The 17,661-nt window shown below is 37.4% G+C and overlaps 1 protein-coding gene across 1 annotated transcript in view; it reads right to left on the bottom strand.

Annotated features, from left to right (window-relative positions):
* LOC128860877 (gamma-glutamyl hydrolase A) overlaps positions 1-17,661 on the bottom strand; it is a 49,296-nt gene that overhangs the window by 9,195 nt on the left and 22,440 nt on the right. Inside the window, exon 2 of the mRNA XM_054098663.1 lies at positions 16,734-17,480. Coding sequence (XP_053954638.1) covers positions 16,734-17,059 — 326 coding nt within the window. The 5' untranslated portion in view covers positions 17,060-17,480. The remainder of the gene's footprint in view (positions 1-16,733; positions 17,481-17,661) is intronic.

Genomic DNA, 17,661 nt, shown 5'->3' with positions numbered 1-17,661 from the left:
CCACTTTTTGATTGAAAGAAGAAAAAAACCCTAAACTTTGAATCTCTTTACTGCTCACATAATTATTTTAATAAAAGATTTAAAATAAAACTTTACAATAATATAATTTTTCTTATACGTAGGCATATCATATTTGCTTATATAGGGTTATTCAATAGGTGCGCTTCAACTTTTTTCCGATAGGGAGGGCGAACGACGCAATATTTTTTATTTTTCGCTTGTCATTTCTTAACTTCATTAGTATACATTTCATCATGGAACTCTACACACTTGAGCAACGATTGCAAATCGTGTAAATTTTTTATGAAAATAATCGTTCTGTTGCTGCTACTTTAAGAGCATTGCGGCCATTTTACGGTCCATTTAACAAGCCGTCCCGTTTTGGGGTTATGTGAAGTCATTGGTCTACAGTAACAAGCCGGCGACGATTTGTGAGCTCAGAGCCAATATTGAACGCGAAATTGCTGGAATTTCGGCCGATTTATGCAAAAGAGTGGTCGAAAATTGGGTTCAACGATTGGACTTTGTAAAACGTTCACGCGGTGGTCATGCAAATGAAATCGAATTTCATACTTCAATTTATATGTTCAAACTCGATAATAAAAAAAAAATTAGTTAATAAAGTCAAACCGTTTGTGTTTTATTCAAAAAAGTTCAAAAGTTGAAGCGCTCTTACTGAAAAACCCATTATTTATATCAGACATCTAAAGAATATTTTCTATTTCCGCGATATCAAGAATAGAGATGAATATTGTGCTTAGAAATACCTCTAAATATTTATACTTATATGTATGCTTTTTGGAATATGCAAGAAACAAGTGTATGTCTATATTGGTATACATCCATAAGTATCATACATACCTGCATATTTGAATGTATGTACAGATTAAGCAATCTGTATTCAATCCAATTAATTGAGAATCAATTATAAATACTAATTTATGGTTTATAAAATGATGCTATTTTAAAACCAAATCTGCTGTGCTCAGTATGCATGCAAGTGCGTAGATTCGGGTATATGTATGTATGTGTGGAAGCCCCAACACAGAAATTAAAAGAAAAAAAAAATAACTACGAGGTGTGTTCAAAAAGTATCGCGAATTATGAATTTTCGCAGGTTACGTATATTCGAATTTCGATTTTTTTGTGGCGATATGTTGGTACTCATGTCTCTCACTCACGCCGACGAGTTCAGCCATTTTGAATGATCAGTTAATTGTTGACAGCTGCTTTGCTTGCACGTGTTTCGGTTCGTCGTCTATTTCCTCTTCCTGTTCAAAAAGATGGATCAAAAAACCTGTATCACATTTTGTGTGAAAAACGAAATTAAGTGCGCGGATGCTTTCCGAATGTTGACTGTGTCATACGCAGAAGCTACTTTAGACCAAAGCAACGTTTATCGGTGGTACAAAATGTTCTCAGAAGGCTGAGAAGATGTGAACGACGAAAAGCGTGCAGGCGTGCCGGACGCCCGAGCACTTCAACAACAGACGAAAAAATTGATGAAGTGAAGAAAATGGTATTGCCCAATTGTCGAATCACCGTTAGAAAAGTTGCTTAGGATGTCTAGGTCTCGTGTCATTCGATTCGATTTTTGCAATGATTTGGGCATGAGACGGGTCTCCGCAAAATTCGTACCAAAACTGCTGAATTTCGACCAAAAGCAGCATCGCATGAACATTGCTAATGAGATGTTGGACTCTGTCCGCGACGACCCAAATTTGCACCCTGATGACAAATCGTGGGTTTATGGTTATTCCGTGGAAACCAAAGCTCAATCATCTCGATGGAAGCTGCCGCACGTACCAAGACCGAAAAAAGTGCGCCAAGTTCGGTCGAATGCAAACGTTTTGCTTACCGTTTTCTTCGATTGCAGGGGCGTTGTGCGTCATGAGTTCTTGCCACAGGATAAAACGGTCAATAAGGAATATTACCTGCAAGTTATGCGCAATTTGCGTGAAGCAATCCGCCAGAAACGCCCGGATTTGTGGAAGAACAAAAATTGGCTCTTGCATCACGATAACGCCCCTGCTCACACATCGTTGCTTGTGCGCGACTTTTTGGCCAAAAACAACACACTAATGGTGCCACAGCCACCGTATTCCCCAGATCTGACCCCCTCTGACTTTTTCTTGTTCCCGAAACTGAAGAGGCCCATGAAAGGACGACGCTACGCTACGATTGACGAGATAAAGACGGCATCGAAAGAGGATCTGAACAAGAAAAAAAAATGATTTTTTGAAGTGCTTCGAAGATTGGAAAAAACATTGGCACAAGTGCGTAATATCTCATGGCGGTTACTTTGAAGGGGACAAAATAGATATTAATGAATAAATAAATAATTTTTGAAAAAACACAAAATTCGCGATACTTTTTGTACACCCCTTTAACACCGTCCGACGAAGGTTTGCGCACATGATCAAAAAAATCTGTACATGCATACATAAGTACTCGTATTTTAGCGAATTGCTGTAGCACGTCAAAATTTTTAAAAACGCCTTCAAAATTTGCACTTGGCACTAATGATCTTAAAAATATTAAAAATAAAAGAAAAAATCAATGAAATAAGTAAAAGTTTACCGATTGAAATTAACAAAAGCTTATGGAAAAAGTAATTGAATACAAATTTGGATTTTGATTTCACCAGATAAATTCTATGTATTTATTTTGTCTAGGAACACCTTTCTTACAGGCTATTTACAAAAGCCTAAGACTAAAAACAGAATATAAAGTTATTGAAAATACACTTTTCGGAGTTGAAAAATCTGGTTAGGTTCCGTTGCCTGGCTGACTGAGAGACATCGCATTAGACCTATTAGGCCTTAGTGATAACAGATAGAGCTTCTTGTAATAAGCCAGCGTTCTTTGCGAATCTAAGAAAGCCCTGAAACTCAAACACCGAGAGACATTCTAACTTCTGATATTGTAGAGCTCTTAGGCATTTCATTCGGGTTCTAGCTAATGTAGAGCAAGAACATAGAAGGTGTTCTAGAATTTCCTTCTCTTCCAATTCATTGCAAAATCTGCAGTTATCGTTGTTGGCGACTTCTGTCGTGAATGCATGTGGAACCAGCAAATTTTGGCCTTCTCAGTGTACCTATGATAGTATTTATCCGCCTTCGGTGCGCATATGATTTGCAAGCGACTAGATTGTTACACCACCGTCTATTGGTATTTTTAGACGGTGGTGTAACAAGGAATCATTGAGTGGGTTGGAATCATCACGAGAAGGAATCATCACGAGTGGGTCTGGCGGTGAACGAGGGTAAAACGAAGTATATGCTGTCTACAACGCGGAACACACGGCGTGTAGGAACGCACGTCATTGCGGACAACTATACTTTCGAAGTTGTGCCAGAATTTATTTATCTTGGCACCGCCGTTAACAGCAACAACGATATCAGCCTGGAGATCAAACGGAGAATCACTCTTGCTAATAGGTGTTACTATGGGCTAAGTAAGCAATTGAGTAGTCGCGCCCTCTCTCGCATGACCAAACTAACACTTTACAAGACGCTCATCATACCCGTGTTGCTTTATGGTGCAGAGGCATGGGTAGTGTCACAAAGCGATGCAGCCGCTCTTGGGGTGTTCGAGAGAAAAGTTCTTCGTAAGATCTTCGGTCCTGTGCGCGTTGGCGAAGACTACCGTTCAAGAATGAACCACGAGCTGTATGAGCTCTACGCCGACATTGAAGTAGTTCAACGCATCGCCATCCAACGCCTGCGTTGACTAGGGCATGTCGTGCGTATGGATGAAGAAGCTCCAGCAAAGAAGGTGTTCGAGGGCGAAGTCCAAGGGAGCCGACGAAGAGGAAGACCATTGCTCCGGTGGAAAGACCAGGTGGAGGAAACCCTATGCTCACTTGGTATACAGAATTGGAGAAGGCGCGCGCGGAGCAGAGGCGCCTGGAGAGAGCTAGTGAGGTCGGCCGTAACTCGGTAACGGGTTGTTATGGCCACCTAAGTAAGTAAGTAATTATAAAGGGTATTCAGGTACTTTTTCCAAAAGGTTTATGTTGACAGATAACGCATGACTAGTGTCAAACTAAACACATAATTTTTTTTTTGGTGTTCATTGACATTTCAGCATGGAAAAACTTACGCCTCAACAACGTTATCAAATCCTACAGTTGTATTACGAAAATCCACGCTCTGTGAAAAGTGTTCATCGCGCGCTCAGGCCAACTTATGGTGTTCAGCGATGAGGCCCATTTTTGTATTTTCGTTGTTTTATTTCAGTTAAAAAGCCGATAGATCTAAATTGATCACCCCTTACATGTATAATTTGCACTTAGGTACATCCTGTGTTGGTTGTTTGGCCGAGCTCCTCCTCCTATTCATGATATATGTACGTCATAATGTTTTCCCTAAATGGAGAGACCTACAGTTTCAAGCCTCCGCCGAACGGCAGATGGTTTTTAAGAGAAGCTTTTTCGGGGCAGAAATAGACCAGGAGGCCACCGCCATCCGAAAAAAAACATATTTTCCATCATTTTGGTGCTTCGTGGCCGCACTGGATTGAAATCCCCTGAAAATAGGTAAATCCCAGTATGTACTTTTTCCACACTACCGAAATGAATCGCCGAGTAAAGCAGGAAAGATCCATATCAGTGTTACTCTATACTTACATCCATACATTATAATAAGATACACATATTTATTCCCACGAGATCTACGAGATATCCCCGACTAAAATTAAATTATTTTACTTAACTGAATATTATTACTAAATGTGGTAATTGATGAAAAATATGTTTGCAGAAAGGCAGAACGTTTAATTAAAAATCATGACCAGCGGGTATTATATTACTACCTTAACGTTTGCTTTTATTTTATTACTTAACACGTTTAATAACATTTGTATACATAGAAATATGGATGTTAGGGTGGAGTAAATCTTTTTCTTTTTAATCGCTTTTGGCAAACCTGCAGAAGTTGGAGTAAGAGTGCAAAAAATCATTTGCCTTATCGTATGTTAAGAAGGGCGTTCGTCCCCATTAGCTTTTGGAAAAAAGTTTAATACAACCTTTTCATTTTTTATTTTACGTACGTACCTAATTGAATAAAATTTTCCATAAAGTAGCCACGACTTCTCCTATGCCATACGACAGATAGCCACGGTATTCCTTACGGAAGTCTATGCCATCTTGAACGTGGCATACTGGCTAATTGAGCTGCACACTGAAAGCCTTTGCTAAGATAAAACTGAACAGTGTTGCAAAGCACAACAAAGTTAGTCTTATTTGGGTGCCTGGATATTGTGGTATTACAGGGAACGAGTTAGCTGATAAGCTGGCTAATGAAGGTTCTGCAAATATGCCACTAGGCCCTGAACCCTTTCTGGGTGTCAATTCTGCATCGACTCAACTATGTATTGACGATTTCATGAGGTGTACCCATAGGGGACATTGGTCTGGGCTGAACTCGTGCAGAGTAGCTAAGTGCTTTGGGAAAAAACCAAACAGGAAACTAGCAACCTGTCTCCTTAAACTCAGCAAAAAGGACCTGAAAGTACTGGTACGGGTAATCAAAGGGCACAATGTCTGTGATCAGCATATGACAGGCATGAAGGTCGTCGACAGCCCGATATGTCTACCCTGTCTTGAGGATAACGACACTGCAGAGCATTTTCTTTGTACCAGTCCAGCATTTTCCAGAATCAGACTTAGGATATTGGGTTGTGATATACTGAGTATAGATAAAATGCATAATCTTCCTCTTCCGGATCTCTTCAGATTCATCAATGAGTCCAAGAGATTTGTGGAAGAGTGACCTCAAACAAATTTTTCCGTCTTACCACCCACTTTTTATCATTCCTATCTCTCTATTCTTGCTACTGAAATCTATCCGGGTGTAGTACAATGGTATCCTTGTCCAACCCCCTACAAATCTAATCTAATCTAAGTTTAGATTGGTTTAAAGCGTTTTCATCGCCTTCTAAGGTAACTTTTAACGCTCTTTAGGGAGGCATTAAATGAGCCTCTGTGACGAGCTTACATTGTGGATCGATTTTTTTTATTTATTATTTATAGTACAATATTACTATTAAAATTAATAGTATTTTACTTTACTACTGCAGTTAAAAGCGAGTTACAAACATTAAAGTTAAATCTTTCATATGGGAAATTTACTAATAGCTGTGTAGAATTTCGTTTACTTTTCCAAATTTATTATTACTACCTATTTATTAAAACATAATTTAAGGGGTTACATACGTCCAGTATTTTCAAAGAACCGATTTTTTTTTGTACACATTGTTATTCCTTATAGTTTTAGGCGTATTTCTGTGGAAGTCGATTGTAAAAATTCCCCATAGATACAAAGTTATGTAAGAAAATGTAACTGCCCTGAGAGTTTGATGCGCACAGCATAGCTGTCCTTCGAAATACACTGAAAAGTTCAAACTCGTTTTTCTCAAAACTACTTTTTCCGGCACGGTCTGCATGATAGGTTAGGTTTGGCAGCCGCATCGCACATAGAGACAACGATGCCACTTGGACTACGAGATGGGTCCGTTGTGAGCCGCGCGGGCTGGGCTACATTTCCCTCTCCATATTGAACCATCCTGAACTTTTGACAAAGCGTAAAAGGTTGTTAATACCAAAAGTGTATACATTATCTATATTCTTAAGAAGTGGGATTTTAAATATCGGTTCCTGCTTCTGGCTATAGCTGGGCATGTGCAAAAAAGGTGTTGAATTGTTTCCAACTCCTCCTCATTTCTGCAGCTACGACAGAAATCAGGCGTGTAAACGCCTAATCTCCTTGCATGATTTCCTATGAGGCAATGTCCTGGGCCCCTACTAAGGTCCTAATTTGAAGTCTACTCAATTTTATAATACTCTTAGACAGACGTAGATTTAACCTTGGCCATGTTTGCCTAGCAGTTTCACAGGCATTGGCACTAATCCATCTTTGATTTGCAGAACGGATTAGTGCATCGTTAATAGAAAGCTTGCAAGTTGCGAGAGGTACCCCCCTAAAATTATTTATGTTTGGAATACAGGTACCTTCTCTTGCAAGTTGGTCTGCCCTACAGTTCCCTGGTATATCTCTGTGGGCTGGAACCCCACATAAGATAATAGGATATTGTTTGACCATCTCATTAAGAGATTGGGGACAATGTAAGACACTTCTTGATGTTGTTTGGAATACATCCAGGGCTCGTAGGGCAACTTAGCTGTCTGATAGAATGCAGATATCTATTGATGATATTCTGTTTATCTTTAACCGTTTTAAGGTTTCATGAATAGCGTTTATTTCCGCTTGAAAAACACTACAGTGATCCAGTAGTTTAAAGGATTCACTAATAGATAACTCTTCGCAATAAAACCCTGATTCTACACCGTCCTTGTAAATCTTAACGGGTGTATTGGGTGTTGGATCTTTTTCAAGCCATTCCAGTCAAGAAGGGATTTTCATTAGGAAATTCCTTTCGAAGCAGAGAATGGGAGGGTGATAATCACAGTCACTGGGTATATGTGACATTTATGACGTAAAACTTTCTTTCAAATTCCGTAAATTGAAAAATTATTCGAAGTCAAAAATCCAGCTCGACAGACTATAACTACAACTTTATTTTACAAGAATTTTTTAACTTTTTACAGATCCATCAACATTTCAAAGAGAAATGATGCAGACCGTGGAATAACTTTTATTCATTGTACTTTGGGTTACGTGATTTCCTATACACTAATTTTTGTAAAGAAAAGTTAAGATAATTTTTTTTATGACGTTTAAGTACTAATAAACAATGCATACAATTTGTTTATATTATATTTATTTTATTATTATCCCTTTAAAATGTTTTTCTTTTAGGACATTTTTGGCGCTGCTGGACGTATGTAGCCGCTTAATTTACGGATTAATCTAATGTAAGCGCACTAGTTACCAGGGCTAACGGCTTTTCCAAATTTCATTAGGCTTCTTTCTAAGAAGAAGCAAACGCCATCCGCCAGAATTTCAGCTTTTGTGGTTTTTAAAGGCGGCGTTTCATTGACTTGCCCTTACCAAAAAAATACAAAAAAAAATATCCACATACTATCGCTCCACCTTAATGTACAAGTACGAGTATATATTCATGTATGTTTACATATAAATAGTATCCACTTCGTATGGCAAAAACAAAAAAACATTCGCTGTGATTTTTTTCTTTTTTTTTTTTGTAAAGTGAGTTTGCATTTTTCACATAAGAGGAGTTAAAATTTTAATAATAATAATAATATTTAATATGCATATTCACTTTCTAAATGAATTTGGATACCAGATAGATGTAACTGGAAGAAATTTGTAATGAAGCGAAAAATTTTAAACGGATTCTCTTTGTCAGTGCATAGCGATTATTTTGCGAAAATATACATAGCTATCAGATTTGGCGGGAATTCTTATTGAGTATTGATTTTTAACTTTGGAGTGCTGCAAGATTCGACAACACGTCTCCAGATCATTCTCGTTCGTTCGAAAATGTTCGTATTTGGAGCGAAAAAAATTCACAGAAAATTCATAGGTTAGTTAGTGGTTGCAAAGCTTTAAAAATTGTGGTAGATTTCAAAATTATGTGGTAAATTTATTTTAAATTATTTTAAAATTTAAATAAATTTATTCTAACTTTATCATATCTGGTTTATTAAAAGTACAATACATTTTGTGTTATGCGCAACATTTAAGGAATATTTAAAAAGCACTAAACATACCAATTGCCGGTATTACTTATTCAAATTATTTTAATTTTTAAAATGTGGTGGATTATAGGTTTATGGTGATAGATATGGTAGAAATACACTTAAGCAAAAAAAAAAGTGATAGATTTACCACAAAAGTGGTATAGTCCGCACACTGGATCCTAGTAGAAACTTTCTACATTCTGTTTCTACATCTGTAAAAATGCATGAAAAAATGCTAAACATGTAATCACTCACTTCAGCACCGCATGCGTGAAAAACATATTGACTGGCGCAGAAGAGAATAGCAATGCACCATTCGCGTTGCATTTTCACAAGCCACGATTTATGTGCTAAACAAAAAATGCAGCGAACAGCAGGTAACGAGCTGAAGATCAAAATTAGAACACATTTAATCGCATGAAATTGCACAGAATCGCAGCGCAGACGTTTTTCTTGCGGTCGGTTATTTTTACGGTGGGGAAATATTTAGATTCATTTCTATTTTCCCTGCCGGGTTGAAGAATCTGGGTTGCTTCTCTGATTCCTTGATGAAAATTTGTATGTGTACAAGCAACTGCAGTCAAATAACAAGCAAATAATATTTATTCGATTTGCACAAGAAATACCGAAAAATATCAGTAAATTAGAAATAAAATGTTTTTTGTTTTTTGTGTAAGCAATGAGCTTCAACGAGTTGCTTCACAAATACAGCAAACGAAAAAATTAAAAAATACAAAATTAATTTTATTGTAAGCACAAAATGTCAACTGAAAGCCATTTCGTCCAAAGTGTATTCATAATAAGGTAGTGGCACTAGAGCAACAACAATGTTTTGTACGTTTGATTGTCATCGCAAAGTATTGGAAAAGTAGAAAATGAATTCGCCTAGTTTCATTCTGTGCTGACAACCACATGGACGAGGCGAAGGATAAAAAACAAATCAGCTGATATGCGCCTTGGTTTCGTCGCAATTGCGTTTAACCAACCGAATTTTTCGACGGGAGTTACATGGATCAGCTGTTCACTACCCGTCAAATCTTTACCCGCTGTCCGTTGCAATTCTGTTGGAGAGGGAAAGTTGTGAGAGAATAGTTGTCATTCAAGTAAAAAATGTATCACCAGTTATCCGAATTACGTTCGAAGAAAGCGGAAAGTGACAATTAGATCAATTTAAGATAAAAATGAAATCTTAATTTATGGTTATTTTTTGTTTATATAATTTTTTTTATTTTTCTGTTTTTCATTTGTACTTAAATGTAAAACTTATACGACATTTAAATGAAATAATCGATTTCTGACTGCAAAAGATCCATTTTTTTAATAAAAGTACGTCGGCATAAATTTCTTAATTACATACTCATATTTTTTTAAGTACTAAATATTCTACTAAATATTCCCCTGTCCACAAATGGAGAAGCCTACAGTTTTTTGCCGCCTCCGCAAGTGAGATGAATTTTTTTTTATGAGGAGCTTTTTCATGGCAGAAATATACTTGGAGATTTGCCATGGCCTGACGAGGGGCGACCGCCACTTCTTTTATTAAAAACTTTTTTTTAAATTTTAATTAAAAAGGTTTTCTATCAATTGGTGCTTCATGCACGGAGATTGGAACCCAGGCATTTCCGGATTGTAGTCGACCGCCCAACTACTAAACGACTAGTCAACTACTAGCGCCGCTACTTGTTAAGAGTGCGAAAAATGTAAATAAAAATTTTTTTAAATATTAAAGGAACCATTATTATACATTCGGTTCTCTCCTAGAATATGCGAAAACACAATAACAGGTAGATTTGGAGATTATTTATAATAAATGTGTCGAGGTCGAGAGTATGTCAGAATTAAAAGTCGGGGAAAAAATGATTATCAAACAGAGTAAAATAAACGAAATACAAACAAATCCTTAAAAATAATAATTTTACCTACTATTATAAAATGGAGAAAAAGTCTTAAATCATATGGGCATTCGGAATTCAAAATAAGAATGACTAAAAAAATTTCAAGGTAATCTTATCACTTGAGTTTATTAGAGAAAAGTCCGAGGCTTTGTCATCTCGCGCGGCGGCGATACTCATGGACCACCGAGCACATTATGAAACAAAAGTCTTACTGCGCAAGCTCCGACGAATATAACTAATGATCTTACATCTGAATGCTGTAGATCTCTTAGCAGACTATGCGGGACGAGTCTACGCTTTATCAGATATTTAAAATTTTTCCAGCAGAACAAAAACTAGTAACTTTTAAGCTGAGAAGATCAATTAGACAATTATGGTTTAAACACATTGACGACGGCAGACGAAAGGCAGCATCTGTTAAATATTAAAATGCAGTTATTTAGTTATTATGAACGCAGGTATTTAGGCGGCGGCACAACATTTCGGCCGCAGGCAAATAAAAATGTATTCCTCATTTGGCCAGCGAATTCGTTTGAATCGAGGAAGTCGAGTGATTTTCCTATTCCATCACAGCAACGCACCAGCTCACTCCTCAGCAGTTGAGGTCACAAAATTAATGGGAATAGGGTTTCAACTCCTTTCGCATCCCCTCTATTCTCCAGACTTAGCTCCCTCAGATCCCTCGGACTACTATTTGTTCCTCTATTTGAAGAAACTGCTGGCGGGAAAAAATCGTATTTAAAAGAGGGAATGATTGCAGAAACGAACGGCTATTTTCCAGACTTGGACAAATCCTATTAGATCGAAAAACTAGAACAGAGTTGGACGAAGAGTACAAGCCTAAAAGGAGACTATGTCGAAAAATAAAAAGATTTACCCCAAAAAATTAAGTACTTTTTATTTTTCGACGGACATTTCAAACGATCCTCGTATTTACCATAAGAAGCTAGCGTTTACACGGAATGATAGATTACAAGGTTTTGCCATCCCAAGCGAAATTTCGTGAGTAAATTTGGCTGTTACGTCATATGAGATTTGACAGAGAGAAGCAAGTGAAATAAAAACAAAACATGCAGTCAGTCGTTGTTCAGACGGTATGGAAGTAGCATGGCTACAGTAATTTTTCTGTATAAACGGTTTTCCAATAATAGGTGTTATTTTGATATTTGATAAGAAAAATGGAAAAGGATATTTTGATAAGAAAAATGCTATTTATTAATATAAATGATCGGATGCTAATTTCATTATAAAGAGGAAGGTATGCTGTTAATAGTGGAAAATAACGTGAGGCAAATGACCACTACGACCACGCTTACAGGACAATATCCTTTTCATGAAATTTTCCATAACCGAATGACAAAGTGGCTGCACTATGTCCTCGATAGCTTCACGAATTCCATCTTTGAGGTATTGAATCGACCCTAGGCTGTTGGCGTAGACCTTCCCTTTCATGTGGTTCCAAAGAAAAAAGTCACAAGGTGTTAAATCACAAGATCTCGGTGGCCAATTGTGATCACCTCTTCGAGAGTTAACACGGATCGGATCCCTTAAAAGATCAATGGTTTCGTTGCTTGTGTGGCACGTAGCGCCATCTTTTTGAAAATAAACGTTGTCCAGATCAATACCATCCAATTCCGACCATAAAATATCGTTAATCATCTTTCCTGTTTAACACCTAACACCTAACACCTGTTATTGAAAACCCCTTTATAAACAAAACAAACTCAGGTTTTGCCGACCGCTGTTAAGTCAGCAAATCAGCTAATTCCTTAAAAGTCGCTGTCAGCCGGTTAGCGGTCTGAAGTTGGCCACACCTTATGTATTTATTCTCTCGGTTTTGTTCAAAACGAGGTTTGGGTAGGAAATTATTTTGCCTTTAAATCGTGAATTGCTTATGTTATTCAAAGGCCAAGACTAAACTCATCTGTCTACAGAAACAAGAGGTACAGCATGCGAAAACGAATACAGCTGGCGGTCGTTTGTCGTGTGAGTGCTCCTCATATAGCACCATTAAATTCGTTATTAATAACCGCAGCTCGCATAGCTACATGTATTCATACAATTGTACACATACATATATACATATGTGTGTATGCGAATAAAAATTAAAGAAAATATGTTTTTAAGTTTTCAGGGAGCTAATTTATTTACAAAACCATAAGAGTAAAACAAACAAACATTATGGAATGTATTTCTATTACGCATCAGCCGCCTACAGCGCATTGATTTTTGTTTATAGATGGTTTCACTCATATTTTTAGAGCAGCTTTGAGTTATTCAAAAGAAAAATACCTTTGTTTGTCCTTTTGTTGTCCGAGAGTTATAGTGAGTAAAAACTTAATAAAATGCTTCTAGGAAGCGCAATTCGTGTTGGGAAAATGAAATAATGACCAGAGCGATGAGACATCCCTTAGAGTGTTTAGGAGAAAGATTCTGTGCAAGATTTTTAGACCTTTGCACTTTGGCGGCGACGAATATCGTAGGCAATGGAATAGTGAACTTTACGACGACTAGACATAGCGCAGCGAATAAAGATGCAGCGGCTTAGTTGACTGGGTTATATCGTCCGAATGGATACAAACGCTCTGGCTTTGAAAGTTTTCGATGCGGCAGCAGCTGGTGGTAGCAGAGGAAGAGGAAGACCTCCTCCCCGTTGGAAAGATCAGGTGGAAAAGCACCTGGCTTCATTAAAAAAGCAAGGAGTCCACATAATGACGCAATGAATATTCAAGTGCGCTGTGAATTTGAATTTAAAAAATTAGATACTATAAAGGGTGCTCCATCTATCGTTTGTCATAAAACATGGAAGACAATTTCATTGAAATGTCTTCTACGTCTGGCTTTAAAGCCAATTTTCACCAATTGCAACTTCAATTTTATAAAATCAAAAATTATCTAATGGAGTCAGGTAACGCCTTTTATGAGGCCCAATAAATATCACAGTTTGGCCTGATTATTCGATTTGCAATTGCGATATTCGATTTTAAGATTTTTTCAACTTTTTTCAAGCGAAAACCGAATCATTTTGTGAACGCATAACTATAAACAAAATTTCTGATATATCAGAGATATTAGGCCTCTTCTATTCACCATTTCCCCGCTCTCTATCTCTATGCTCGATTAACTTGCATGCGAAAGCAAGAACAAAGTTATCAAGCAAGATTCGCCGCTAGCGAGTATGGCTATAGCTCATTAGACTGGTATAACTAACTATTTTATAAAGAAATGTAATTTAAGACAACTCTATTCCCGCGTTGCCAATATATGTATGTTCTTTTATACCAGTTGCTTCATCTATTCGCCACTTACTAACACTTGGCGAAAAGAAGAGGCCTATTGTTTCAGTTGTTAAAGTAAAAACAAAACGATAGTTTGAATTCCAAACGAAAGGACGGGCCACTGCATATAAAGGGTTTTCTAATAACAGGTGTTATTTTGAATACGATTGCGCTATCGAGAGATGATTAACGATTTTGTATGGCCGGAATGGATGGTATTGATCTGGACAACGTATATATTCCACAAGACGGCGCTACGTGCCACACAAGCAACGAAACCATTGATCTTTTACAGGAAAAGTTTCCGGACCGTGTTATCTCTCGAAGAGGTGATACAATTGGCCACCGAGATCTTGTGATTTAACACCTTGTGACTTTTTTCTTTGGGGCCACGTGAAAGAGAAGGGCTACATCAACAGCCCAGGGTCGATTCAAGACCTCAAAGATGGAATTCGTGAGGCTATCGAGGACATAGTGCAGCCACTTTGCAATTCGGTTATGGAAAATTTCATGAAAGGGATATTGTCCTGTAAGCGTGGTCGTGGTGGTCATTTACTTGATGTTATGAAATAAACATCCGATCATTTATATTAAAAAATATCATTTTTCTTTGAATATCAAAATAACACCTCTTATTGGAATACCAATTAGTATATCGATTTCCACGTCACCCAACGGATCCATTTCGTGCAAACAACTTTTTTTTCACATAATTCATGCATGTTGGGTGCGTAACTTGAAAATCTCTAAGTTTTATATTTAAAGCATCTACTGAGGAGAAACAAGTACCAATTTTTATATTTTATTTAAAATATTGTCCATTTCTCAAGCAATTGTTGGTTGAGGTAAAATCCTTCTCAGAAAAAACCTTCTTTTTAGATTTAGTTCATGAATACCATAAATCTATTTTCAATTTTTTCCAAGGAGTAGAAGCAATGACCAATTCTTCTGTATGGTTCGAACAAATCAATAGGTGGTAGATGCAATATTTGGTGAATACGGTAAATAAGACTTCCCATTTCCATGTTTTTAAGTATGCTTTCAAAGGACAGTTACAGGATGAGTTTCGTAGCTTTTTTTCATTGATTGCTGGATTCGAAAGTATGAAAGTATCAGTTGTAGCCGGTGCTGATCCCCAGTCATGATTTTATCTAGTAATAACTCGTGATCTGCTTTCTCAAGCTTTGTCTTTTGCTCAACAAAATCAGCACTTTTAAAGCTCGCGGTAATCAGATCAATGCAGGCAAACAAACTCACATTTATAATTTATGTATCGCGTGTTTATTAGCTGCATGGCAACTATCTATATCGATAACTAAGATGTGGCTACTGAGAATGCCAAACTGTGTTGAGATTTCAGCTAAACATCGGCGACATTTGGTTTCAACAAGACGGCGCAAGTTGTCAAACAGAGCGCCAGTGCGCTTAGTAATCAATTTTTTGTTGTCAGTTCTGTCAGTTGTCAATTCTGTGCTATAACAACCCATTTTTAAAACTGATAGCGATAAGGAATGGGAATAAGGCGCACCAAGACTTCTGCAAATAGGGAATTTGTATGAATTTGCCTTCAAAACGCACAAAAGTTGCCGAACAAAAAAGACACATATTTATTCTTAGCGGCCGAAACTTTGAAAGAGATGAGGCGTCTGGAAAGACTGAGACACAGGAGCGGCGGCTAATCGCCTTACATCTCCGCAATGTAATACCTACTTGACGATAGTCGCGCGGCGAGAGGTGATAAAAGTAAACAGGCTTAGTCTGGTTTCAGAAGACTACTTGAGGGTAACGCGACACCACAACGGCTATGAAAATAAATACAAAACAAAAAAACATGCATATAATTTTATTGCATTCCCGCCTTTTTCAGCTAGTTAAATATTCATGATATTCTATTCATGAGTTCGTGAGTTATTATACCAAGAGTGACGCTACTTTTGTTACTTTCAAAACAATGAATCAAAAAGATTTACGTGTTTTAATTTTACACTCCTTCTTGATGGGGAAAAATATCGTTCAAGCGAAGCTATTGGCTTAAAAAGTGTTATGGGGACTCCGCTCTATCAGAAACAGCAATAAAATGATTATTTGTTGACTTCAAAGTGGTCGTAGGGACGCCAATGATGCACAACGCAGTGGACGACCAAATGAGATGGTAACACCAGTAAACATCAAAAAACTCCACAAAATTGTTTTGAACGAATGAAAAGTGAAGTTGCGTGAGTTGACTGACATCGTAAATATATAAAAATAAGGTGTTAGCTTTATATTACATGAGCATTTGACTATGAGGAATCTCTGTTCGAAGTGGATACCGTCATATGATACTTTGCTCTCTGTTGACCAAACGCAAGACAACGCTCCGTGTCACAAGTCAATCAAAGCAATGGCAAAACTACATGAAATGAACTTCGAATCGCTACCACATCCACCGTATTCATCAGATTTGGCTCCCAGCGACTACTGGCTGTTCGCAGACCTAAAATAAATGCTCACCGGTAAAAAATTTCGCTCGATTGAAGAGGTTATCGCTAAACCTGAAGGCCTATTTTGAGGCAAAAGATAAATCGTTCTACAAAAGTGGTATTGAAATGTTAAGGCAGCACTAGAATGCTTGCATTGTTCTTGATGGAAATTACGTTTATGAATAAAGCTAATTTCAACCAAAAAATCGTGTTTTCTTTGTCAGGCCCGGGACTTTCTAGCCCATGTGTTACGTATATTTAAATCTCAAAATGACATCAAGAATTTTTTATTTAAAATAATCACGTTATATATGTACTTGTATCCAAGTACATCGTTATCAATTGTCAATAAATATTGTGCTACTTATACACATGCATATGTACATATGTAAATATTTATATACTAATAAATCAAAAGCGATTTTCCACTCACCAAATCGGTACGACACGTCCGCCGGCACCTTCAACAAATTTCACATACGAAGCGGCAATATAACTGGTGTAGTCCTTATCCGGATATTTACGGAGCACAAAATTTGAAACTTCCTGTGTTAGGATACCGATGATTGGGCGCGTATTCTCCCCATTCACGTTCACCGTTGTATCGTCATTGACATCGCGGTAATTGTTGGTATATTTTCGACCACCAATACGTGCTGCCGACCCATCAATGACGGATAAAATGCAGAGTACCACCAAAATTATTGCGGCGTCTCTTTTCAATGGATTGCAATTATTAATATTGGGAAGTAATTGCATTGCTAGGCCACTAATGAGTCGCACCGGCGACAAATAACGCGTAATAAAGTATACGAAGTGTATAAAGTAGCTACATATGTAAATAAATGAAATTTATAATCGATTCGACAGCAGCGAACAATATCTGCACATGCGAATGCTTCTGTGGGCGCGCACTTTCAACGTTCGACTGTGACAGTGAGTAGCGATTTTTTGAATAGTAAACCACTTTAAGTGTTGTGCGGAACGTACTCTTAGGTATATATATATATGTATATGTATATGAATGTATGCAAGTATAGCGGTTTAGCTAACACTTAAATTTATACACACTTCCAGCGCTGCTGACCCATGCATGCCAATCAAGTTTTCACAACATATTTAATTGGGCGCGATGTTTTGATTATCGAATTGTGTGAGGTGCAAAGTGTGTGTGGGGAAACTGAAATGAAAAGTGTGCAAAAAAAACCAAATATTGTATTTAATTCAGGTAAACAATAAACAATCAAAATCAAAGCGGACAAATATTGGTAGTAGCGAATAAAGTGTTTTTATTGCAGCTATTAAGAAAAGGGGGAATACGCGAACGCCTTGTAGTTATACGAGTAGTTTACTTTCTTGTA

The sequence above is a fragment of the Anastrepha ludens genome, chromosome 4 (genome assembly GCF_028408465.1).
Source record: "Anastrepha ludens isolate Willacy chromosome 4, idAnaLude1.1, whole genome shotgun sequence".
Taxonomy (NCBI): domain Eukaryota; kingdom Metazoa; phylum Arthropoda; class Insecta; order Diptera; family Tephritidae; genus Anastrepha; species Anastrepha ludens.
The sequence above is the reverse complement of the archived record's forward strand: the minus strand, read 5'-3'. Positions and strand labels throughout refer to the sequence as shown.